Here is a 26,760-nt window from a genome sequence, read left to right on the forward strand (position 1 = left end):
TTATGCATAGACACCTGTGGAGTTGGCTACAGAATGGTTGATGGGTTGGGTCAATTCATAGAGGGCTTGGTATGTTCCAAATACACACCCCAAAAGGCCCAGGATGCTGATCATGATGTCCTTCACAATGGTGATACAGTTCATGTCTTCAGGGTAAAAGGTGATGAGCTCCAGGAAGGGAGGGATGATGAGGGCCAGGGCACTGCTGCTCACGGAGCCCACCAGGGAGATGACCAGGTCCAGGCGGGGGATGAGGATGGCTGAGACACCTAAGGGGGGAGAAGAGGTTTAGAATCATGGAATGTTCCTTCAGGAAGAGAGCCCAGAAACAAACCATTTATTTGGAGCCTTATAATTCCCAGATGCCTGAGACACCGTCTGGAGAGGTGAGAAAGGAGCTCATTGTGCACTTGAGCAGCAGATCAAGCACTGTGGCTCTGGACTTCCACATCTGTTTTAACACCAATATACATGCTCTCCTTTCATGCTCTATCTATTGAGTTTTTCCACATATAATGTTTATTGATAAGGATTCTCTATCACCCATCTGTAATGGTCTTCTCATTGCAGAGTTGGGGAAGTCTAGAACTCTAGAAGGAATGGGTCATGTCCAAGGTCACATAGAGCTGAGATGAGAATCCAGTGAAATGCCCAATATAAGGCCCTTTCTACCCTACTAGGCTGCCTCTAATGTAAGTGAAAGAACTTGGTACACTGTAGGTGTTTGATAAATGCTTGACCCATACTCAGACACCGCATCTACAGTCAAGTTGTACTGACTGACACAATATAGTCACTGTCTAGAAGCAAGGATGGATAAGCAATAAGATACGGCTCTGCTGCTGTCAGGATCCCAGCCACTGGTTTTCCTACTCTTAAAAGGAACCTGATAATAAAGGAAGACATAGAACATGCAGACAGCATTAGGTGGCTCACGCACTTTCTCTTCTCTTCCCATTAACGCTCTTGGATTTCCATATTTTATAAATACAATGATCATGTATCATGGATTTTTTTGGGGGTCCAATTTTGATAATATTTGAATGAAGAAATATATATATTAATAATTTATGTGATTTAACTTTACACAGCCATATGATTTTCCTATGAATAAATTAAGAAAAACCTCTTATGGAAAGCACTCAGACTAGCTTGCTGTTTCTTAAAGAAAACACCACCTCTTTTTGAAGCTGCTCCAGCGCATCTAATCAAAGAATGAGACAGACTCATAGACTCTTACGGTTGAGAATCCATCACCTCTCTGATGGGATGATCCTCGTCCACAGCGCTCCTTCATTAGATATTTAATAAGTTGCTTACTGGAGGAGGTACAGAGAAGTCAGTGTCTGTTCTTTAGAAGAGCTCATGCAGATAGCACAGAGAGAAGACATGCTCACAGAAAGCTATTATGCAATGTGGAGTGAAGGAGTGCTCTAGAAGGGCCAGATCTGGTCATGCTAACCCATTGCTCAGGGCCCTTCCATGGCTCCCCACTGCCTGATCTCCTTAGCACAAGGTCCCTTAGGACTTGGATCTGCTTTGTGTCTTATCCTCCCTTATGCTTTCAGTTCTCCAAAGAGGCCATACATCAGTACTGTCCTCCAATCTTTGCATACCGTGCTCCCTATACGTGGTACATTCTCCACTCCTCCCTGCCTCTTAATTATCTTTAGGTCTTAACTGAAATATTACTCCAGTGGAGAGGACTTCCTGACCTGGCTCAGGCTAAGTTATAGGACCTTCTCAGGTGCTCTTAGAGCAGCCTCCTCTTACAGTCTTAAATATCATCTGGTACATCACTGTGTACCATCTTCACGTTCACCACAATGTGCTATAATTGTTTCCCTGCATATATTTCCCACTCAAATCCTAAGCATCATGAGGGCAGGAACCATGTCTTTTTCATGATTCATTATTGTATCCCCTGGAAGGCTGCAGTCCCTGGGGTCGCTGAGGGTCGGACAAAACTGAGTGACTTCACTTTCACTTTCATGCATTGGAGAAGGAAATGGCAACCCACTCCAGTGTTCTTGCCTGGAGAATCCCAGGGACGGGGGAGCCTAGTGGGCTGCCGTCTCTGGGGTCGCACAGAGTCAAACACAACTGAAGCGACTTAGCAGCAGCAGCAGCAGCACCTAGCACAATGTCAGGCACATAGTAGGTAATTATGATTGCTGAATGAGTGAAGGATAACTGAACTGACAGATGAGTAAGCGAGGAAGAAGAGGTCTTTCAGTGCAGAACAGAAGCAGCACATGTCATTGAAAGTCAGCTGTCTCCAGTGATGCTCTTTCCCTCTCAAGTGGCCTGAACTACTCAGTGCTCCTCTTCAATGGACACCTTTTCTACTGGGAATGACCTCAATACAATACACTTACAGGTTCCTGATGTCTTGGTACAGACTGGGAACCTTCTGTAATGCCTTTAAGCCAAGCAGGTGTGCTGTTTCTGCTTCCAGAATTCCAGTTACAGGGAGTACAGCATCTGGCAGTTTACTTTTGGGTCTGCTCCAAGCCTTACACACTTTCTTCTGACCATGAACTGAGACGGGATTCCCTCAACTGCAAATACAGAGTCCTGGAGACTTTAAGACGAAATTTACTCTTTCTCTCTTGCACAATAATCCTACAGTTGTTTGAGATACGGATACAGAATGTACCCAAGCCTTTGTTTCTCTAGGCAAAACCTCCCTAGTTCTTTCCTTTATTCCTCACAGGCCACCATTTTAAATTTTCTTAGAGAAAGCATTTCCCAGCCCTATTCACAGTGTTTCCCAAACATCTACAATGGCACCTGATATCAAATGAATGAGGAAATGAATGAATAGAAGGAAGAAAGGGAGGGATGAGGGAAGGGAGGAGAAAATGACGTCCAAGATTTTAACGAAGCAGCCCTTTGAGGTTCTTCCTATAGTTAAACACCACCTTAACAGGACTTCACATTAATTTTTGATAGGAAGGAATATGGCACAGTGGAAAACACAGACTTTGGTGCCACACAACCTGCATCCAAATCTCAACTGTGTCACTTAGCAGCTATATGATGTGAGCATGCTACTTCATTTCCTGGGTCACAGTTCCTTCAGCTGGTAATATTACATAGTTAGGCTGTCCTAGTATTACATAATCTCAGTGTTGTGCCTGACATATAGGAGGCATATAGGAATGAATAAATGACACTTCTTTCTCCCACAAACTATGTGTAGATAGTAGAGATTACTGTAACATTTACTCTGTGACAGTTCTGTTAACCCATTTTTCAGCTGGAAACTTGAGGCTCAGGGAGGTAAAATATGTTGCTTGGCTGGTGGCCGAGCCAGTGATAGTGGGGTAGCTGTCAGTGTGGCTCCAAGCCACAGCACTGGGCAAAGAGAGCCCTTTCGTCCTACTCACAGGTCAGACAGACCAAGGCTGTGCGGACAGACAGGTCTGCAAACAGTGCCCAGCTCTCTGACACCTGGGAGATGATGATGGGGATGATGATCTCAGCTGGGACATGGAACTGGAGGGCATAGGTGAAGAAGATGCCAATGGAGTACATCAGCTTGACTGACTGGTACAACCTGTAGAGAGAGAGAAACACAGCACATGAAATTCGATGTGGCTCCAAGGCAGGGCCATGCAGGATTTGCTCACTGCTTGGAAGCTGAGATTGTTACATTACATCACTACCTAACTTCCATTGACTCAGCCTGACTTGTCATTAGAGCCACTTGGGAAGTTTATTAAAAGTGCACATTCTTGGAGATTCTCATTTAATAGGCTTGTAACTCAGGAATCTGTGCCTTCTTTTTTCTTCTGTTTTTGTTTGTTTGTTTGTTTTTTAAGGAATATCTGCATAGAGTAAAGTTCACAGTACAAAGATCATATTCCCTCCCACCTTTGATTCCCAGTCTCCAGTTCTTCCCTCCACAGGCAATTCCTCTAACAATTTTCTTGAAGCCCGTCCAGAAATACTGCAGATACAAACTTATACAGAATGTAGGTACACATACAGAAGCACCCTTTATGTACCACTGATTTGCTTTTGCTCATTAAATATTTCTTAGATATTGTTCCCCATCAGTACACATATATCTGGCTCTTCTATTTAATAGCTGCATGGATATACTATAATTTGTTTAATTTTTAAGATATTTTTATTGGAGTATAGTTGATTTACAATGTTGTTTTAGTTTCAGGTATATAGCAAAGTGGATAAGGTATATATATATACATATCCCCTCTTTTTTTTTTTTTTTAGATTCTTTTCCCATATAGGCCATTACAGAGTATTGAATTGAGTTCTCTGTGCTGTAAAGCAGGTTCTTACTAGTTATCTATTTTTATAATCTTTAACTGCTCCCCAATTAATAGACATTTAGATTATTCCTAGTCATCTGTCAGTAGACAATGCAGCAAAGAATATGCTTGTACATATACCTATGCACATATAGTATACAACCCCAGATGTAAAACTGCTGAGTAAAAGTATATGTGATTTAACATTTTGATAACTCTCATAAAAGGGAACCCTCACACATTGTTGTAAATTAATGCAGCTACTGTGGAAAGCAGTATACCAATTCCTTATAAAACTAAAAACAGAACTACCATATGACTCAGTAATTCCACTCCTCGGTATGTAACTGAAAAAAATTAATACTCTGATTCAAAAAGATACATGCACTCCCACGTTTGTGTGAAAGTTGCTCAGTTGTATCCAACTCTTTGCAACCCCACGGACTATACAAGCCAGAATACTGGAGTGGGTAGCCTTTCCCTTCCCAAATCAGGGCTTGAACCCAGGTCTCTTGCATTGCTGGCAGATTCTTTACCAGCTGAGCCACAAGGGAAACCCCTACGTTTAGCACAGCATTATTTACAATTGTCAAGATATGGAAGCACCAGATGAAAAGATAAAGAAGACATGGTTTATGTATATAATGGAATGCTGTGCTGTGCTTAGCTGCTCAGTCATGTCTGACTCTTTGTGACCCCATGGACTACAGCCTGTCAGGCACCTCTGTCCATGGGATTCTCCAGACAAGAGTACTGGAGTGGGTTGCCCTGCTCTCTTCCAGTGGATCTTCCCAAACCAGGGATTGAATCCAGGCCTCCTGCACTGCAGGTGGATCTGAGCCACCAGGGAAGCCCAACAATACTGGAGTGGGTAGCCTATCTGTTCTCCAGGGGTTCTTCTGACCCAGGAATCTATCCAGGGCCTTTTGCATTGCAGGCAGATACTTTACCAGCTGAGTTACCAGGGAAGCCCATAATGGAATGCTACTCAGCCATAAAGAAGAATGAAATTTTGCCATTTGCAACAGTGTGGATGGACTTGGAGGGTATTATGCTAAAGTGAAATAAGTTAGAGAAAGACAAATACTGTATCAGTTCAGTTCAGTCGCTCAGTTGTGTCCGACTCTTTGAGACCCCATGAATTGCAGCATGCCAGGCCTCCCTGTCCATCACCAACTCCCAGAGTTCACTCAGACTCACGTCCATCGAGTCCGTGATGCCATCCAGCCATCTCATCCTCTGTCGTCCCCTTCTCCTTCTGCCCCCAATCCCTCCCAGCATCAGAGTCTTTTCCAATGAGTCAACTGTGTGCATGAGGTGGCCAAAGTACTGGAGTTTCAGCTTCAACATCAGTCCTTCCAAAGAACACCCAGGACTGATCTCCTTTAGAATGGACTGGTTGGATCTCCCTGCAGTCCAAGGGACTCTCAAGAGTCTTCTCCAGCGCCACAGTTCAAAAGCATCAATTCCTCGGCCCTCAGCTTGCTTCACAGTCCAACTCTCATATCCATATATGACTACTGGAAAAAACCTGCCTCTTGAGAAATCTGTATGCAGGTCAGAAAGCAACAGTTAGAACTGGACATGGAACAACAGACTGGTTCCAAATGGGAAAAGGAGTCATCAAGGCTGTATATTGTCACCCTGCTTATTTAACTTATATGCAGAGTACATCATGAGAAACGCTGGGCTGGAAGAAACACAAGCTGGAATCAAGATTGCCGGGAGAAATATCAATAACCTCAGATATGCACATGACACCACCCTTATAGCAGAAGGTGAACAGGAACTAAAGAGCCACTTGATGAAAGTGAAAGAAGAGAGTGAAAAAGTTGGCTTAAAGCTCAGCATTCAGAAAACGAAGATCATGGCATTTGGTCCCATCACTTCATGGGAAATAGATGGGGAAACAGTGGAAACAGTGTCAGACTTTATTTTCTGGGCTCCAAAATCACTGCAGATGGTGACTGCAGCCATGAAATTAAAAGACACTTACTCCTTGGAAGGAAAATTATGACCAACCTAGATAGCATATTCAAAAGCAGAGACATTACTTTGCCAACAAAGGTCCGTCTAGTCAAGGCTATGGTTTTTCCAGTGGTCATGTATGGATATGAGAGTTGCACTGTGAAGCAAGCTGAGTGCCGAGGAATTGATGCTTTTGAACTGTGGTGTTGGATAAGACACTTGAGAATTCCTTGGACTGCAAGGAGATCCAACCAGTCCATCCTAAAGGAGACCAGTCCTGGGCGTTCATCGGAAGGACTGATATTGAAGCTGAAACTCCAATACTTTGGCCACCTCATGCGAAGAGTTGACTCACTGGAAAAGACTCTGATGCTGGGAGGGATTGGGGGCAGGAGGAGAAGGGGACGACGGAAGATGAGACGGCTGGATGGCATCACTGACTCGATGGACATGAGTTTGAGTAAACTCTGGGAGTTGGTGATGGACAGGGAGGCTTGGTGTGCTGCGATTCATGGGGTCGCAAAGAGTCAGACACGACTGAGCAACTGAACTGAACTGAACTGATGTTATACACTGGAAACTTATGTAACATTGTACATCAACTATACCTCAATAAAAAGAAATAAAAAATAAAATTTTGATAGCTTTTGACATATTGCTCATTTGTTGTCCGAGCACAATGGAGTGCTCCATCCTTGGAAAAACACAGTGTGTGAACACATGCTGGTTTGTGCCACTGTGTTTTGTAAAACTGACATTTCTATTATTAGGAAAGAGACAGAGCAATTTTTCAAATATATAAATTGTTATTTTTGTTTTAATTTGCCTGTGAACTATTTGTTCACACCCATTACTTCTTGGTCTTTTGCTTATTCCTTCTTTAAGGCTCTTCTGGAGAATTTCATCATCAGCCAGGCTCAGAGAAGGTGTGAGGTCCTTATGACACCTGATGCCCATTTTTTTCAGCTGATATCCCAGAAGGAAAGTGCCCTGTCCAAGGTAGTGGCAAACCAAATTCCCCAGAATAAGAACAGCATACTAAGTTGATATCTTACTGGTATAAAATAAGTCACAATTTCAAGGAAATTCCACATTAATTATCTCATCCAGTCATTACCACAACACAGTGAAATGGGTAGGACTGGTGATATTTTTCTCATTTTACCGCTGTGGCTTCATGGGACATGAACCACCCTCCCCCCTCCCCCACCCCGACCCTCCCCCCCTCCGACTCGCCCCCCTCCTCCCCCACGGACCTCCCCCCCCCCCCCTGCCATTCTACTACTGACTTCCAAAAGACCAAGGCTGTGGGGGAGACTAACAATGATAGTAGCTAATACTCAGTGAGCACTTACTGCACACCAGACACTTTTCTAAGCGTTTTATATATTTGAAGCCAATTTGCCCTCACAGTCACTCCCTAAGAGACAGTGTGGCAGTCATTTGTGCTGCTCAGCTGCTCACCAAATACCTCCGAGTCTTCCAGACACATGGCAGAATTTCACTTCCGTGTCCTCTGGAGTGAGGCATGGTCACTTGCTTTGATTGATGAAGTGTGAACAGAAGAGACAGGTCACTGCCAGAGAAATTTTAGGGCCTTCATGGTGAAGGGTGTGATTCAATGTGCTCTTTGCCATGGCAACCAATGAAGTTTCAGGGAGTGGCTGGCTGATCAGTCTGGGTCTTGGAAGTTGGGATGGTGCAGAGCTGAGCCCCAGTCATCCCATAATGGGCATGTAGAATGAGCATACAATTAAACATTTGTGTGTGTTCAGCCACTGAGATTCTGGAGTGGCTTATTTTGTTTATTACCAGAGCATAACCTATCCTGACTGATACAAATAGGCAAGAGTATTACCCTTATTTTACTGAGGATGGAAATGAGGTCTGCAAGATTAGGTAGCTTGTTCAAGGTCACATGAGAACCAGGATCAAATCCCATTGCTCAGATGTAGAATCTGTGCTCTTAAACACTTGGTTCTACTGACAGCTTAGTCATTCTGCACCTACTACTGCCAGAATAAGGACAATGGCTAATACTCGATGAATGCTACACAGCAGTGCCCCAGATGTTTCTTGGATGAATGAATGAATGAATAAATGAATGAATGATTAATGCAAGAACTTCAGTCAAAGTTCCAAGTGGGGCACAGCAATGGCAGTCTAGGCCCATTTCTGGAATTGGGGACCTAAGTAGTTGTCCATACGCAGGACCCTCAATCACTACTTCAGTTATACTTTTTGTTGTTGCTGTTTCTGTTCCCTAAGCCCTCCCATTTCATTCCTGTTTGAAAGCCTTTGAACCACAAATCAGACAGAATTCAGTTTCAACTTCTCATGAACAACATGAACTGGGAAAGTTACTTACAGCCTTTTCACATATCAACTTCTTCACCTAATTCAATGGAGTTGATAATAATAATGCTAACCCATAGAGCTGTTGAGAGAATTAAATGAGATGATACACAATGCCTGGATTATTAAATGTACCTGTTATTATAACACAGATACTAGCAGTCAATATTTTGTTGTTGATAATGACTCAAGGATGCCCCATTCTGCTGCTGAGGCTCAGACTCTGTGACTCCCCTCCTCTTTCCCCCAGTCCCAGATGGGCAGGGACGTACCAGCAATTGGGCAGGTTGAGGGTGATGCTGGCCTGGGTGTTCGAACCAAACTTCATGTAGCCCAGTGTCCCCAGGCAGATGTAGAGGACGATGACAAGGGACATCCCCAAGTACAGAACAAAGGAAAACTGCTGTGGATGCTTCATCTGGTTTTTGAGAGGTAGAACCTGGAGGTGAAAGGAGGTTAAGAAAGAAACGGTAGAAGGAGAGAAAGCAGGTTTCCTCTCAAGGTCGGACATCCTTCTCCAGGTGGCCCAGAGTCAGGAAGGGTCCACATGCCCTTTCATCTCCTCCCACATTTTCTATAGCCAAGAGTGCCTCGTCTTCAAGGCTTGGTGTGATGTACAGAGCAGGTGGCATCCTCCAAATGGGGACTGACTTTCCCTTCTGCCACGAGATCATATTCTGCATTTTTCATAAGTACTACTATTTAGACACCTGGAACAAAGACTGGCTTCCATAGAGAGAACTGGGGACTCTCAAATTCCACACCCATCCTACCATGCCGACGCCTTCAAATGTGAAGATGGCTGTACCAAAGAACAGTAAGAAGGTCTTCCAGCTTGCCATCAAGGGTAGATTCCTGGGATCTGGAATCTCCTAAAAGGAAGAAGAAGGGCATTGGTTTTTCCAAGGCATAGAGGCCACCCCAAATCTGCTAGAGAGTTAGGCTTGTCTGACGTCAACAGAGAGTATTAGAAGCACCCATGAGAGATCTAAAGCTGAGTCAGCCTTCTCAACTTTTAAAAAAGTTACTTCTTTTACACATAGCATACAATTTACCATTTTAAACATCTTGAGTATACAATTCAGTGGCATTAAGAACATTCACACTGTTGTACAATCATCACCAATTCCATCTCCAGAACATTATCATCATTCCCAGCTGAAACTGTGCACCCATTAAATAATAACTCCCTATTACCCAGCCCCCCTGGAAATGCCTATTTGACTTTCTGTCTCTAAATTTGATTGTTCTAGGTACCTCATATAAGTGAACTCATATAATACTTCTCTTTTTGTGATTGACTTATTTCACTAAGTATAGTGTCCTCAAGGTTCATCCATGTTGTAACATGGATCAGAATTTTATTCCTTTCCAAGGAATACATTATATGTGTTTAATTTTGATTTGCCACATCTTTACATGGCAAAAGGAACCCAGGGAGGAGAAGGAATTGCCCAAGGCCACTCTACCAGTCGGTGGCACAGTCCAGATATGAATTCAGGTCTTGTGTTTTCCAGTCCTCTAACACCTCTTTCCCATCACTTCTCTCAGAGCTGTGAAGTACTGGCACAGCAGCTACCACCGATCGAGAAGGAATGATTATTTTAATAAGATTCCTGTGGGCAGAATAATGTCTGCATCATAATCCCTGGAACCTTGAGTATGTTACATTACTTGGCAAGGGAGAATTAAGTTTCTAGACTGAATTAAGGTAGCTAATCAGCTAAATTTAGTAAGAGATTAGCCTGGATTATCTGGGTGGGCTTGGTGTAATCACTGCTGCTAAGTCACTTCAGTCGTGTCTGACTCTCTGCGACCCCAGAGACGGCAGCCCACTAGGCTCCCCCGTCCCTGGGATTCTCCAGGCAAGAACACTGGAATGGGTTGCCATTTCCTTCTCCAATGCATGAAAGTGAAAAGTGAAAAGTGAAAGTGAAGTCTTGTGACCCCATGGACTGCAGCCAACCAGGTTCCTCCGTCCATGGGATTTTCCAGGCAAGAGTACTGGAGTGGGGTGCCATTGCCTTCTCCGGTGTAATCACAAGGGTCTTTTAAAGGGGAAGAGGGAATCAGGAGAGAGAACCAGAGAGACGGCAGCATGAGAAAGACACGGCCTGACAGTGCTGGCTTTGAAGAGGGAAGTCGGCCATGAGCCAAGGCTTGAGGGCAGCTTCTAAAAGCTGCAAAAGGCAAAGAAACAGATTCTCCCCACAAGCTTCCAGAAAGAAATGCAGCCCTGCCCAGTGAGACCTCAAGAGTTCTGAGATAATTTTGTGTTAAGTTACTAGATTTGTGGTCATTTGTCACAGCAGCAGCAGAAAACTAATACAACCCCAGAGACTTTCAAAGAAATGAAACTGTAATAGGGAATTTCACCCACTCCAGTGCTCTTGCCTGGAAAATCCCATGGGCGGACGAGCCTGGTAGGCTGCAGTCCACGGGGTCACTAAGAGTCGGACACGACTGAGTGACTTCACTTTCACTTTTTCACTTTCATGCATTGGAGAAGGAAATGGCAACCGACTCCAGTGTTCTTGCCTGGAGAATCCCAGGGATGGGGGAGCCTGGTGGGCTGCCATCTCTGGAGTCGCACAGAGTCGGACACGACTGAAGCAACAAAGCCAGTGGAGGTGATGGAATTCCAGTTGAGCTATTTCAAATCCTGAAAGATGATGCTGTGAAAGTGCTGCACTCAATATGCCAACAAATTTGGAAAACTCAGCAGTGGCCACAGGACTGGAAAAGGTCAGTTTTCATTCCAATCCCAAAGAAAGGCAACGCCAAAGAATGCGCAAACTACCGTACGATTGCACTCATCTCACATGATAGTAAAGTAATGCTCAAAATTCTCCAAGCCAGGCTTCAGCAATATGTGAACCGTGAACTTCCTGATGTTCAAGCTGGTTTTAGAAAAGACAGAGGAACCAGAGATCAAATTGCCAACATCCACTGGATCATGGAAAAAGCAAGAGAGTTCCAGAAAAACATCTATTTCTGCTTTATTGACTATGCCAAAGCCTTTGACTGTGTGGACCACAATAAACTGTGGAAAATTCTGAAAGAGATGGGAATACCAGACCACCTAACCTGCCTCTTGAAAAATCTGTATACAGGTCAGGAAGCAACAGTTAGAACTGGACATGGAACAACAGACTGGTTCCAAATAGGAAAAGGAGTTCGTCAAGGCTGTATATTGTCACCCTGCTTATTTAACTTATATGCAGAGTACATCATGAGAAGCGCTGGACTGGAAGAAACACAAGCTGGAATCAAGATTGCCAGGAGAAATATCAATAACCTCAGATATGCAGATGACACCACCCTTATGGCAGAAAGTGAAGAGAAGCTAAAAAGCCTCTTGATGAAAGTGAAAGAGGAGAGTGAAAAAGTTGGCTTAAAGCTCAGCATTCAGAAAACTAAGATCATGGCATCCAGTCCCATCACTTCATGGGAAATAGATGGGGAAACAATGGAAACAGTGTCAGACTTTATTTTTCTGGGCTCCAAAATCACTGCAGATGGTGACTGCAGCCATGAAATTAAAAGACGCTTACTCCTTGGAAGGAAAGTTATGACCAACCTAGAGAGTATATTCAAAAGCAGGGACATTACTTTGCCGACTAAGGTCCTTCTAGTTAAGGCTATGGTTTTTCCTGTGGTCATCTATGGATGTGAGAGTTGGACTGTGAAGAAGGCTGAGTGCTGAAGAATTGATGCTTTTGAACTGTGGTGTTGGAGAAGACTCTTGAGAGTCCCTTGGACTGCAAAGAGATCCAACCAGTCCATTCTGAAGGAGATCAACTCTGGGATTTCTTTGGAAGGAATGATGCTGAAGCTGAAACTCCAGTACTTTGGCCACCTCATGCAAAGAGTTGACTCATTGGAAAAGACTCTGATGCTGGGAGGGATTGGGGGCAGTAGGAGAAAGGGACGACTGAGGATGAGATGGCTGGATGGCATCACGGACTCGATGGACATGAGTCTGAACGAACTCCGGGAGATGGTGATGAACAGGGAGGACTGGCGTGCTGTAATTCATGGGGTTGCAAAGAGTCGGACACGACTGAGCGACTGAACTGAACTGAACTTCCATAACAGCATCATTGTGAAGATTTGGTGAGTTAGTCAACATAAAAGAACTTGGCACAAAGTAAACTGAATTCCTTTATCATCCATATATCCCTTGTCAACCTATCTCTATTACGATTTTCATTGGTTACTTGACTGAGGTTTATCTCCCCAAGTGATTGTAGCCTCCATGAGAGCAGACAGGTCGTCAGTTTTACTTATCACTGAATCCCCTGTCCCCTGTACATTGCTTGGATCACAGAAGGTATCAATAAGTATTTGTTGAAAGACCCATTGCTATCTAATGTGACAACGACAATGATGATGATGGTGAGTAGCTTTTATAGCCTGTGGGGCAGAAGAGTTCACAGACATCACTTGAGCAGGAGTTCACCTTTCTCGCTTTCATCTGCCCATAATGACAGTGTCTCAGAAGCCCTGGACCTTGACCCTTCTGCAGTGGTTTTGGGCACAGACCTGCATGATATACTGAAAGATCAGAGCCATGCTCCCCAGGGTGGTGATGTTGGCCAGTGTGGAGAAGATGGACAGCACCCTGAGGTTCTGGATAAACACCAGCAGGATCAGGAAGGGCAGGATCGTCAACATGTAGAAGCGAATGTCCACGTTGGGGGTCAGCACCAGGTTCTTCCTGGGTTCACAGGTTTTGGAGGTCACGTGGGCTTCTTCCACCATCTGATGTGAAGGACAATGAAAGGCAGTATAATTATAGCTGCTACATTAACAAAGGAAACCCAGTTAAGTTTCAATTTCAGATAATTAACAGATAACTTTTTAGTAAAAGTATGTCCCAAATATTATACAAAGATACACTTGTAGTAAAAACAAATTGCTGCTTATCTGAAATTTCAACTTAATTGGGTTTCCTATACTTTTATTTGTCACATTTGGCAATCCTAAACTGTAGTACCCATGATTGTGACAACCGGAAACCCTTAGAATCATCAAATCTCATGGCTGAAGCATCATTCTGTCATCTAGCCCAGCCTCTTCTTATGTACCAAATAGTTTTCTTTCATATATCCAGAGAACAGGAAATGATTACACAGGAGTATCTTCTTCAACTTTAGGTAGTCCTGAAAATTAGAAAGCTAGAATTTGAGCAAAATCTGTCTGAATATTCTATCCATAATGCTTGTCATAGTTTTTGACTATTTGAATGCACAAAAACAAGTATACTACTTCTATTTCATGAAGCCACGAAAGAATGCTATGGTTGACTTGTAATGCCTGTTAGGAATTCAATGAGGGCAAGATTGCAACTTGTTTGCTTTAGTTATCTTCTACATGACAACCTTGAGATACCTAAAGAAAATCTCATCAACACTTCCAGGCTAAAAATTCTCAATTATTTCTGATTGGACATGACTGTAAGCCATCCTGGCTGCATTCCTCAGATGTTGCTTTGGCTTCCTATGATCTGTTTAAAGAGTGATTTCCAGGACAGAAAGAACTCCCAACCAAAGCCTAATTAGGGAGTAGCAATCCACTCCAGGACTATTGCCTGGAAAATTCCATGGACAGAGGAGCCTGGTAGGCTACAGTCCATGGGGTCACAGAGTCGGACACGACTGAGCGACTTCACTTCACCATGATCCAAAAGCTTTACTTTTGCTAATGCAACCCTAGCAGCAAGAGGTCTGCTTTCGCCCACTCTGCCCAGAAGAGACCTCTTTACCTGTTGTAAACTGTCTGCCATAAACATAAAATAAACACTGCAGAAGCCCAGTTGGGTGATGATTAATAAGAAGCTGACAGTGTACCTGAGAAAGAAAAGAAGAGGCAGACAGAAGGAGAAATGAATTATTTTTAATGCATTTATTTTTATTTTTTGAGGCAGTTATTTCTTTTGTTATTATTTTTACTATTTCCTCATTTTTTAACTTTCAAGTTTAAATTTCAAGCCCACAGTAAATGTTGAAAGACTAGTATAATTAACATCATATATCCTTTCACTAAATATACTGATTGTTAACTTTTAGGTCTAACTGCATTATGTATAGCTGGAAGAATGTGTTCATCCATACACACATACACACACACATTTTTCAGAACTACTTTAAAATTAACTGCACATGTTATAACATGTCAACCTTAAAGACTGTAATACTTTCCTTAGTACTATGATATCCAACTTCAATATCCTCAGATATATAGTCTATGTTTTACTTTATTATTATTTATTTTTACTTCTTTTTTTGGCTGTGATGCTGGGCTTGTGGGATCTTAGTTCCCTGACTAGGGACTGAACCTGGGTCCTCAGGAATGAAAGCTCTGAATCCTAACCACCAGACTGCCAGGGAATTCCCAAATATTTTAAATAACCCAATTCTCTCCAAAATATCTTTTATAGCTGTTTTAAAATTTTCTTTGATTCAGGATCTAATTACATTTCATATGTTGCATTTGCCTATGTTTCTTTAGTCTTTCTTTTCAGGTAGAGCAGCTCTATACATATCTACCCTTTTTGTTTCCCATGACATTGGTTTTTTGGGAAGAGTCTAGGCCATCTGTCTTGTAGAATGTTCCACAGTGTGGACTAACATGACTGTTTCCTCATGATTCAGAAAAGCAAGCCTACCACATAGGTGATACTTTGTACTTATATTTCATCATATTGGGAGGCACAGGATGTCCTGTGGTTCTACTGTGATGTGAATTCTAGGCCTCTCCATTATAAGTACACATTTCCTGCTTTGCAACCTGTAGGTAAAACTATGAGATGGCATGAATAGCCTGTCTTCCTCAAGCCAAAGGCTTTAAGATTCATTGATAATCTTTGCTGAATCAGTTATTTCATTGGTTGGTTGCAAGGTGTTCTGTCATTTTATCTAAGTTTATTAGCTAGCATCTAAGAAAAATGCATTCTCTTCCTCATTTTTAATCACAATAAATTCACATTAATTATTCTTTATTTAATATATTATATTCTGCCATTGTCATTATTCTTCTGGATTCTTAAATTGTCCTGAATTTGGAGATATATTTATTTACTTTTTTGTGAGAACATTTTGAGAGTTCCACATTAAAAATTTCTTTTAATTGGAGGATAATTGCTTAACAATGTTGTGTTGGTTTCTGATGTGTAACATCATGAATCAACTGTAAGTATACACGTATCTCCTCCCTCTTAAGCCTCCCTCCCACCAACCCCTCTATCCCACCATTTATTTTTTTCAAAAGAACAAAAATATGCTCCTCTACTTAGGTTCTAATGTTTAGATTGATGTTTTTCAAGACTGGGTTGTAGTAACCAATGCATCAGAATCATCTGAGGTTGGTGATTCCTGGCTCTCATATCAGCCTATTGAGTCAGAAGCTTGGCAGTGTCATGTGAGACTTCAGAAGGGAGATTTATTTTTCTCTTTATAATGAAGATTTTCAAACATACAAGAAAGCAATGATAATAATTCAATGACGCCTCATGAGGTCATCCCAGCCTCAACAATTAACTTTTAGGCAATCTTCTTCCATCTATTCCTTCACCCGCACTGCACACAAGCTTCTTCTGTTGGAGTATTTGAAGTTAAGGGAAAAAAATAAGCAAGGTTGAGGGGAATATAGCAAATTAAAGTATTTGAAGTATTCCACCTGTAAATAATTCATTACGAAGTTCTAATGGACAAGAATTTAAATAAAATATAACCATCATGCCCTTAATCACCCCTTACAAAATTAACAATAATTTCTTTCTTTTAAAAAACATTTACTCATTTATTTGACTGCACCTGGTCTTAGCTGCAGCATGAGGGATCTTTGATCTTAGTCACGGCATGTGGGAACTAGATCCCACATCTGATCTAGGCATCAAACTGACCAGGGATCGAACCTGGATCCCCTGAATGGGGAGCGTAGAGCCTGAGCTACTGGACCACCAGTGAAGTGTCACAATAATTTCTTATATCATTTAATATTCCACCATAGTCAAATTTTTCCAATTTTTTTCAAAAATATTTCAGAGTTGGTTTCTAAACAAGTCTCTACGTTGCATTGTATTATTATGTCTCAAGATTTTTAATCTGCTATATTCCCCTCATCTTGTTTATTTTTTTCTCTTGGAATTTTAATTTTTTTGGTTGGTGTTGAAGATATCAGAAAATTTCCTTGTAGGATGTTTAACTTTCTAGATTCAGTTGATGAATTCATAATATCATTTACCTTGTTCTTCTATCCCCTGTATTTCCTATAAGCTGATATTAGATCTAGTGGTTTGATAAGATTGAGGTTCTTCCTTTCTGTTTCGGGCAAGGGTATTTCAGAAGTGGCGCTCTGTACTCCCTATTGAATCCTATTACAAGACACATTATGTCTGGTTGTCCAATGTCCAAACATGAGATGACTAGAAGGGGTCAGGTGATGCCTGTGTATTCTTCCTTTATCATCTTCCAATGACCTTTCACAATGAGGATAGTTGCTTACATGGAATAGATAATTTTAAATCAAACCCCCCAGGTATCTCTTAGCACACTAAAGATGACAAATTATTGGTTTAAATGAAATAGTTTCCTAATTCTTTCTCAGTTACTGGCACTCTTTCTCATTGCCCCAGAAAAATGGCATAGTGTAGTGGGTGAGAGCTGAATGTTCTAGATTTCAGTCTGTGCTCTGCCATTAGATTCCTGGGTAACTTAAACCAAACTTATGACTCTATCTGGTCTTAATTTTCTTCCATTTGAATAAATATAGATATACTGATCTTCAAGGAGCCTTCTTGCCTGAAAGTTTTATTCAGGGTGTCATCAGAAGCTGATAACTTGGTGAGAAAGGATGGACAGTTGTGAGATCTCTGTTATTACTGCCCCATGCCTCTCCTGTCTGACAATCAGAGTGATTCCTGACATTCTCAAGAGAGGAGTTGCAGGAGGGATCTTAGCAGGTGAGGGACTGACTACTCCTTGAGGGCTCTGTTGGGAAAGACTAACATGTTAGGTGCTTGCTTGAAACTCTGCTTCTCCACTATCTGTGTCTTTGATCCTAGACATGTTAGTCTATCTCTGTGAGCCTTGGTCACCATATTTCTTCCCCACCTACCTCACAAGGTCACTGAAATGATCAGAGGTGATCAGATACGGAAAAGCATTTTGTATACCATAGAGTTTTTATCGCATCAGTGAACAAGCTAAATTGTAACGTTCACTATTAGGAGAAGGATTAAATAAAACCACAGGATCCATCTATATGGATGGGGAACATTGTGAGACTTACAAAACAATGAAGTCAACTTGTATGTCCCAGTGTGGAAAGAAATTAGAGACATAATGTTAGATTAAAGAGCAAATTTCCAATGAATATTCCAATTAATATACAGGAAAATACAAAATATATATTTGCACTAGCACACATATATCCTATTCATGCAGAGAGAAAGTCTAGAGAAATATTTACTAACTATATATCAGTGACTTCATTTTATTTATTTATTTTTGGCCACACTGCACAGCTTGTGGGATCTTACTTCTCTGACCAGGGATTGAACCTGGGCCCTTGGCAGTGAGAGCTCAGAGTCCTAACCACTGAACCTCCAGGGAAGTCCCGGAAATTACTTCCTGAATGGAGAGTGGGATGGGGGATGGAGCTATCAGAGGAGATTCTCTATATTGGTCAATAGTTTTCAATAAAAACATATTTATTTAAAACTTTTGTTACTCAGATGGTGTGGTGGTAAAGACTCCACCTGACAATGCAGGAGACACAAGAGACATAGGTTTAATCCCTGGGTTGGGAAGATCCCCTGGAGAAGGAAATGGTAACACATTCTAGTATTCTTGCTGGGGAAATCCCATAGACAGAGGAGCCTGGTGGGCTACAGTCCATGGGGTCAAAAAGAAGCTGGACACAACTGAGCATGCCCATACAATGTACTAGCAGTAAAGGAAGAACAGGTGAGCATTTTTATCGCTGCTGTTGTTATTATTACTATTACTCCTGTGATATCTGGGCTTCCCTTCTGGCTCAGCTGGTAAAGAATCCACCTGCAATGTCGGAGATGTGGGTTCGGTCCCTGGGTTGGGAAGATCCCCTGGAGGAGGAAAAGGTTACCCATTCTAGTATTCTGGCCTGGAGAATTCCATGGACTGTACAGCCCATGGGGTTGCAAAGAGTCGGAAACGACTGAGCGCCTTTCATTCATTCATTCTTTTGTGATGTCTAGGATGACTACCTTCCCCACACTGAGTGTGTCCTCAGCCAGGCATTTGGGCAGGTTTGGAGACTGTACATCATGGCTTCTCCATAGTTCACAAAAGTCTTCTGCAGCCTAAAGAACGAACAAACAATGCATACCTTATTTTTTTTTTTTAAGTACAATTTATTCCCAAAGGGAGTAGTTACTATATGTTCATGTATTGATATGGAACATTTTGGTAATTTTCTAGCAATGGTATCATTGAGTTATTTTATAATGGTACACTTTTAAAAGTTTTAGAATTCTGCCTCTTATTTTTTGTAGCTGTCTTTATTAACACTAATTTTTAAGTGGCTAGTAGTAGTATTTAGGTGGACAGTAGCTTGGAATTGATTAGGTCAGCAAACAAGGACAGTGAGGATGTGGAAGCTGTGAGGTGTGCAGACCTAGTCAGGGGGAGGGGGAGAGAGAGGAATGAGGTGTAAGTATGGCCAAGAGAGTGGTTCTACCTTTTCTGAACTGACATTACCTTCTTCACTTCTGAGAGTGCTGAAACATTTAAGATGCTTTCCCTGGACCAGACCCCATGCAAAGGTGATCTTTAGCCTCCTGCCCAGCACCCCTGTCAGATGTGACACCCCAGTTCTAGCCCATCCCTCTTCCCCCATCCCGCCTTCATCAGGCAGCCCTTCCAAAGGGAGGCGGAGGCCCTCTGGAGCACTGCTGACAAAGCAAGTGGAAGCAAGTTGCCTACGTCCCTGGAGTTAACTGCATGACTGAGGGGAGTAACTTGGAGAGAGAAAGAGACCCAGGCTTGTCAGGAAACCAGAGTTTAAGTATCAACATGTCCCCCTCAGACGGCCAGGAGACCTTGAGCAAGTCTCTTTATGCTTCGGGGCTTCAGGTTTTTTTCTTCATACGCAGGCTGGGTTTTGGAGAGAAGACAGTGAGAGATGGATATGGTGATGCACTGGGAACTTGGCATGATGCTTTGTTTTTATGATTAGTCAATGTGCCTGGCATTTGAAATACAGATGAGGTTACATTGCATAGGACTGGCAAGTATATTAGTCTGAGGATCGCAAATTCAAAAGCAATGGGGACCAGAAAGCTATCGGTATTGTGGTGAGAATGACTGGGTGTGAGACAAAATAGGGAACCGTGGAGACAGAGGTCAAGGCTCTGGTACATGTCCTGTTCCAAAAGGTGTTAATCAGGATGTGGCTCTAGCTGAATGATGCAGGAATGAAGCCACAGAGGTAGCAGAATGTCTAACTGGCAAGAAGGTGTAGATATTTTTTTTAATGTGAAATCTCCAGGTTTTTAAATGTTGGCTAAAAACAAAAAGCCAAAAAAACTGTAGAAGTCCTCCATAATATATCTAAAAGCTACTATGAGTCTGTAACCCTATATTAGAAAAAGAAAAGAAAAAAACAAATCAACAAAAACAAAAGTCAGGGAAAGGCTATAATAAATGACATATATTAAAAGGCTGTATGGTGGTAAAATGGTCCCAGCAGGCTTGAGGGAAGAAAAAGATTTGCAGATAGGTTAAGGGGTAGAGTCAGACAGGTCTCGGAATACCAGCTCTGCCACTTCCTAGCTGTGTGACATTCAGCAAGGCATTTAACTCTCCCAAGCCTCAGTTTACTCATGTGTAAAATGGGAATAATGGTGCCTACCATAAAATTTTACTGTAAGGAATAAACAAAAGAAGGCTTGCAAAACTCTTGCTATGTACCTGGAACAACGTAATTGTGCAATAAATTTAATTGCTAAATGAGTAAATGCTCTTAACAGTGTTTCATGAGCTGGAAAGTACTACACAAGTTAGGTGTGACTGATACATACTCCAAATGCACCAATTTGGGTTATGATAATTTGACTTTATGAGAAGCTTCATTTAACATCTCTACTTTGACTCACAAGGCCTTTCTGCACAGTGATGAGGACGTATTTAGATTTGCCTGCCTTAGGAGCAGCTGAGTCCTGTGGAGAGAAAATCTCCAGGCTGTGGCTGTAAGGAATTGCTAATTACTGTGAGTTGCTAGTTTATATATATGAAATTCTCAGCATTTTTTGCCTTCCACTGCATTTGCCTTTTTTTCTGGAATTTTGTTTTATATTTAAGTTTTAAATATATAAACATTATGTTGTATATATACTTTATTAGAGATTGAAATCACGGTGAATTATTCACCTCATTGCTAACTATGTTTTTTTCACTAAGTTGTCCCAGAAAGGACTTACTTGGAATAAATTTCCCTTCCAAGGTGTGTGTATTGGAGCTAGGGGAAGACTAGGGGATAGGTCAGTTGGAACCTGGTGCCATTTGGTGATAGAGAAGATAGGGACAGAGAAGCAGAACTCTCACCTCTGACTTAGGTGATGAGCACAATTCAACAGGATGACCATGCAATGCACGGTGAGGATCCCGATGGCCAGCAGGCTGACAGGACCAACCTGGAGGGGAATGGAGAGGTGGGCACAGTGAATCACAGATGGACGCTCCCACACCTGGCCCTCTCCCTGCTTAGGTGTTGGGGTCCCTCTTATAATAGAGGTTTTGGGATGAGAACCCTAGGATGACAGCCCTCGCCTGAATGTCCTTGTACCCCTAGATGCTCTGGCCTGAATGCTCTTCTTGGCATCACTGCCAAGTGGCTGTCCAACCTGTGCTAGAATACTTCTGATAACAAAGAGCTCATTACCTCCCAGACAGCCCATGTCTTTCCTCATCTGCCTTTAGTTCCACTTGAGAACCCTCATTCCTTTTCATATCCCAGCCCTTACCTCCTCCAAGATGCTTGAAGACCAAGGTTCCTCTTAAGGATTAGTTTTCTTCTTCTAGTATGGGGTTATCAAAAGAGGAACTATTGACATTTTGGGCCAGCTGATGTTTCTGTTGCAGGGGGCTGTCCTGTACATTGTGGGTTATTTAGCAACATCTCTGGCCTCTACTCACTGGATTTCAGAAGCTATTCCCTCTCTTTCTCTATCCCAATTTGTGACAACCAAGAGTGGCTCTAGACATTGTAAATGTCTTAGAGTATATTAGTCACTCAGTTGCACTGAGCTCTGTGCAGCCTCATGGACTGTAGCTTGCCAGGTTCCTCTGTCCATGGGATTCTCCAGGTGAGAACTCTAGAGTGGGTTGCCATTTCCTTCTCCAGGAGATCTTCCTGACCCAGGGATCGAACCTGTGTCTCTTGCATATTTTTAAAGTATTTTTATTTATTTATTTATTTAGCTGTTTCAGGTCCTAGTTGCAGCATACAAACTCTCAGTTGCAGCATGTAGGATCTAGTTTCCCAAACAGGATTGAACCTGGGCTCGCTGCATTGGGAGTGCAGAGTCTTAGCCAATGGACCATCAGGGAAGTTCTTCTGTTTTATTTTTTTAACTAAAAATTGCATGTACTTAAAGTGAACATGATTTGATATATATACACACAGAAATGATTACTAGAATCAAGCTAATGAACAAGTCTTCTCCTCACATGGTCTCCATTTTTTAAATATGTGATGAAATTAAAAAGTAAGGCTTCCCTGGTGGCCCAGACACACAAGATTAAAAAGTAGGGCTCATTATTATTATATTTTGGCCATGCTGCATGTGGGATCTTAGTTCCCTGACCAGGGGTCAAACCTGTGCCCCCTACAGTGTAGAAGCATAGAGTCTTAACCACTGGACCACCAGGGAAGTCCAAGCAGGCCTCATTATTAATCATTATTTCCCAAGTATGATCACAGGGCAGAGAGCTAAGAGGGACTCTCTCACCCTCTTTGTGTTGGACACCTGTGACTTTATAGATGTGACCTATGCTAATAGTATCAGGAAGAAACAAATGAGAGATGAAGAGTTCCACTAGAGTTCACCAGAATGTAGACGCCATATACCAGAAGACTGTTTTTTGGTCTTGTACACATCTATATTCTCAGAGCTTAATAATAGATGCTCAATATATATTTCTCAAATGAATCATGATTAGAGGTTCTGATGGGACTTGGAGGATAAAGAAATCACCTAATAACTCTTAGGAAGCAAAAATCAAAGGATAAAGGAGTTGTCTTAAAATGCAAAGACTGCACCGGCAAAGAGAGCCTGGCTGAAGGCCATGTGCTAATAATGTTCTTTAAAAGTTCTAGAACCCTGAGAATTCTAAAGGGGGAAACGTCTCATCTCTGTTGGAACTGATACAGATTGGAAGTCATGTCAGAAGCCAGAGTTTCAATGTGCCTGTTTTAGACACAAGGGCCATTTACACTTGGAGAGGAGAAATCTGCTTCAACTAAATTGAAATCATCTATCTATTCAATTCTGTAGAACAAACTGGAACTTTCAGCGTGCCAGTATCTACAAGTAGGTACTGTGTAAAGGAGGGTGTAAAGATGAATCAGAGAGTTCCTGCCCTCAGAGATTTCAGGTAAGTGAGGAAGCTGGGAATGTAACAAAACGAGCATGTTCCATCTTTGTAAGTGCTGTGAGAATTCCAGGTTAGATAGCTACAAGTTCTAGAAAAACACAAGGTGAAGGAATTTTAACAGGAGACAGAGGAAGGGGATTTCAGAGGACTTCAGAAGGGGAGACCAAGAATCAGGATTTTAAAAATTTTACAGAGGAGGGGGATTTCAAAAGACGGAAATAAGGGAGATGGGAACAGCATAAGATAGAGGACAGAGGTGGGAGGGCGCAGGAAGTGTCACAGGATTGGTGGAGCCTTTGTCACCCTCATCTTCCAAAATTTCTCACAATCAAATGGATGGAAACAGGAGTTACACACTGAAATGCCTGGAGGTGCCAGGCTGCTGCTGTCAATGAACGAAATGGCAAGGATATAATCCCAGGCAGTTGGGAGAACTGTGGCAAAGTAGATTCTGAATTAGCATGTGAGTTATGGCGAGTCTTTAAGAATAGTGGTGGGGATAAGGGGTGGGGGCGAACTGGATGAAGGTGGTCAAAAAGTAACAAACTTCCAAATATGAGATAAATAGGTACTGGGGATGTAATGTACAACATGACAACTGTTATATGGTATATTTGAAAGGTGCAAAGAGAGGAGATCCTAAAAGTTCTCATCACAAGGAAAAACAATACCTATTTCTATAATCATACGAGGAGATAGATATTAACTAAACTTATTGTGGTAATCATTTTACAGTATATGCAGTATGTGTGGTAAGTCACTTCGGTCATGTCAGACTCTGTGTGACCCTGTGGACAACCACGGAGCCAGCCAGGCTCCTCTGTCCATGGGATTTCCCAGGCAAGAATACTGGAGTGGGTTGCCATGCCCTCCTCCAGGATACGCAGTATACCTTAAATTAATATAGAAGTGGTTGTCAATTATATTTCAATAAAATTGGGGAAAATATGGCCTGTCCCCTCCAGGCATGTTCCATTTAGCTCCAGGTTGGCTCCAGAGGATTGATGCCGACAGGTTCATTTCCCATTGCAAAGAGTGCTCCCAAATTGCCCATTGATAAACAATGCTAAGGCTGTAGGAGCCTGCCAACCCTTTCCCTTAAGGGGGGAGACGTGGTTCCCATCGCACAGGTCCATCTTACCAATAAGCCGGCATTTTTCATGGCCAGAGGAAGTCCCAGGAGCCCTGTGCCAATGTTGCATTTCAGTAAGTGAATCAAGGTTTGCATCATCCTGTAGGGGGAGCACAGGGCAAAAAAAGGGTATGTTAGTGGAAGAAAACGTGACCCAGAGCTCGGGCTTCTTTCGGTCTCTCTAGCACCCTCTGGTGGGAAGATGGACAAAATCAGATGAAATGGACTCTCCATTTTACTCTGTTCCCAGGATCTGTTCTGCAACCTCTGATACAGAGCTGGTGCTAGTTCAGGTGACTCAACAAATATGTACCACACACTGTGCTGTGCTGTGCTTAGCCACTCAGTCGTGTCCGACTCTTTGTGACCCCATGGACTGCAGCCCGCCAGGCTCCTCTGTCCACTGGATTTCCCAGGCAAGAATACTGGAGTGGGCTGCCATTCCCTTCTCCAGGGGATCTTCCCAACCCAGGGACTGAACCCAGGTCTCCCACGTTGCAGGTGGATTCTTCACCATATGAGCCACCAGGGGAGCCTACCACACACTAGGCTCTAAATAAAAAGTTAATAACTATTGCTACCATCCCGGATAACTCCCTGCTGCTGCTACTGCTGTGCTGTGCTCAGTTGTGCCTTACTCTTTGCGAAAGCCCCTGGACTGTAGCCTGTCAGGTTCCTCTATGGGGTCTCCCAGGCAAGAATAATGGAGTGAGTATTTCCTCTTTCAAGGGATCTTCCTGACCCAGGAGTCGAACTCAACATCTTTTGTGTCTCTTGCACTAGCAGGCAGATTCTTTACCACTTGAGTCACCTGGGAAGCCTGGATAACTCTGGGCTTCCGAATAACTGTAACCTGCCACGCTGCTCTGTCCATGTAATTTTCCAGGCAAGAATACTGGAGTGGGTTGCCATTCCCTACTCCAGGGGATCTTCCTGACCCAAGGATTGAACCTGCGTCTCTTGGGTCTCCTGTATTGGCAGGTGGATTCTTTACCACTAGCACCACCTGGAAGGCCCCTCCAAACCCTCATGTTGTTATACTTTATTTAAATAATCACTCATTGCGTCTGAACTATCAATATCACAACCAGATATGAAGTCAAGACCTGGCTTCAATAAAATTATCACGCATACCTGGGTTATTTCATTAGGAAAAATTCCTGGAATAGTATTATTGATCAAAGGACTTTTATTTATAGTTACTTATACTTAAAAAACCCTAAGTAACACAGTATGAAGTTTAAAAGGTAAAACAAACAAAAGAAGAACCAAAAAAATCTTATATAGTGAACATAAATGTCTCTTCTATCTGCCTCTCAGTCTCCCAATTCTCTTAGCCAGAAGCAACCACTAAGGCCAGTTTTGTGTGTGTACTTAAGAAAAAGCATACATCAAATACTTGTATGTTTTATATAATTATGTTAGGACTTGACATACATTATAGCATTGCCATCTAGAAAGCTACCAATTTAATTCTTCCTAAAACAACATGAAAGTGGGCATTTCCTGACATCCTTATCCAACACTGGGTATTGTCATTTACAATCTCTATGCCATGGATATTATCTGATCTGATTACTAAATAATAGTTTAATTGGCAATAAAGCCTTAAGGAAAGGAGGCTTGTGTCTGAGGTTATGGCAGTAAAAGTAGGGACATAGGGCTAGGAGGTAAACTTATTTTCTGGATGGGTTTGTATGAGGAAGAGAGGGGTGGTGGGGAGAGAGAGAAGAAGGGAGAGAGAATATGAATAATAGCAGTTGTCAAAGGAGTGGAAAGCATCCAGCCTGAGATAGAAACTGCTGAAGAAAGAGCAGTCAGCCTGGTATAGAAAACTGTTCCTGGAATCAACAAGTTCATGTTGGGGATGACTACCTGTTTTTGCAAAACCTGTGAAAAAGTTTGACATGGGTAAAAATTTTTAGATTCTAAAGGTTTCATCTTTAATCCATGTGTCTTCTGTTCAGTGGGGTTAAATGTGGCCCAGCGCCATGAAGGCAGCAGTGCCTGACCTCAGATGGGGAAGGGCAGTGTGGCCACTTACGACAATCCACTGGCTTCCTCTGCACGATGGATCCTCTGTGAAGTGATACTACTACTACTCTCCGAGAGTGACTTGAACCCATCATTCAAGTACTTGGGCTTGCTGGTGTTGTCCCTTGCAAGCAATGAGATCTTCAACATGGTGGGTGGGTGGTGATGGCTGAGGGTTAAGGCCTGTAACAGCCTTGAACCAGTCTCCCATGGGTTTTTCTCCAGAGAAACCAAGGCCGCAGGGCTGAGAAGCTGGCTCCCAATTCCTGAGCTGGTTCTGGCGCTGGTGACAGGGGGATGCTGATGTTGATTACAGGCCTTGCCTGGCTTTGGGGACTTATGAGAGTCTCAT

At 42.5% G+C, this 26,760-nt stretch overlaps 1 protein-coding gene across 1 annotated transcript; it reads right to left on the minus strand.

The window, feature by feature from the left end:
• On the minus strand, window positions 1–26,558 carry SLC36A3 (solute carrier family 36 member 3). Its single transcript, XM_068981120.1, has 10 exons — window positions 26,419–26,558; window positions 24,384–24,474; window positions 21,191–21,279; window positions 18,853–18,948; window positions 14,371–14,455; window positions 13,149–13,367; window positions 9,377–9,475; window positions 8,876–9,042; window positions 3,393–3,562; window positions 1–269 (listed from the first exon to the last, which is right to left on the minus strand). The coding sequence occupies exons 1-10, from the start codon at window positions 26,556–26,558 to the stop codon at window positions 1–3; spliced, it is 1,425 nt and encodes a 474-aa protein (XP_068837221.1).
• Window positions 26,559–26,760: the final 202 nt, after the last annotated feature.

Source organism: Capricornis sumatraensis, chromosome 9, assembly GCF_032405125.1.
Source record: "Capricornis sumatraensis isolate serow.1 chromosome 9, serow.2, whole genome shotgun sequence".
Classification (NCBI taxonomy): Eukaryota; Metazoa; Chordata; class Mammalia; order Artiodactyla; family Bovidae; genus Capricornis; species Capricornis sumatraensis.

Excerpts from the sequence above, each read along its gene's own strand:
- SLC36A3 (XM_068981120.1), bottom strand. The coding sequence starts at position 26,558 with ATGTTGAAGATCTCATTGCTTGCAAGGGACAACACCAGCAAGCCCAAG. Across the intron at positions 18,949-21,190 it reads GCTCATCACCTAAGTCAGAG|GCTGCAGAAGACTTTTGTGA; the intron begins GTGAGAGTTCTG and ends TTCGTTCTTTAG. Across the intron at positions 9,043-9,376 it reads CATTTGAAGGCGTCGGCATG|GTTCTACCTCTCAAAAACCA; the intron begins GTAGGATGGGTG and ends TTTCACCTCCAG.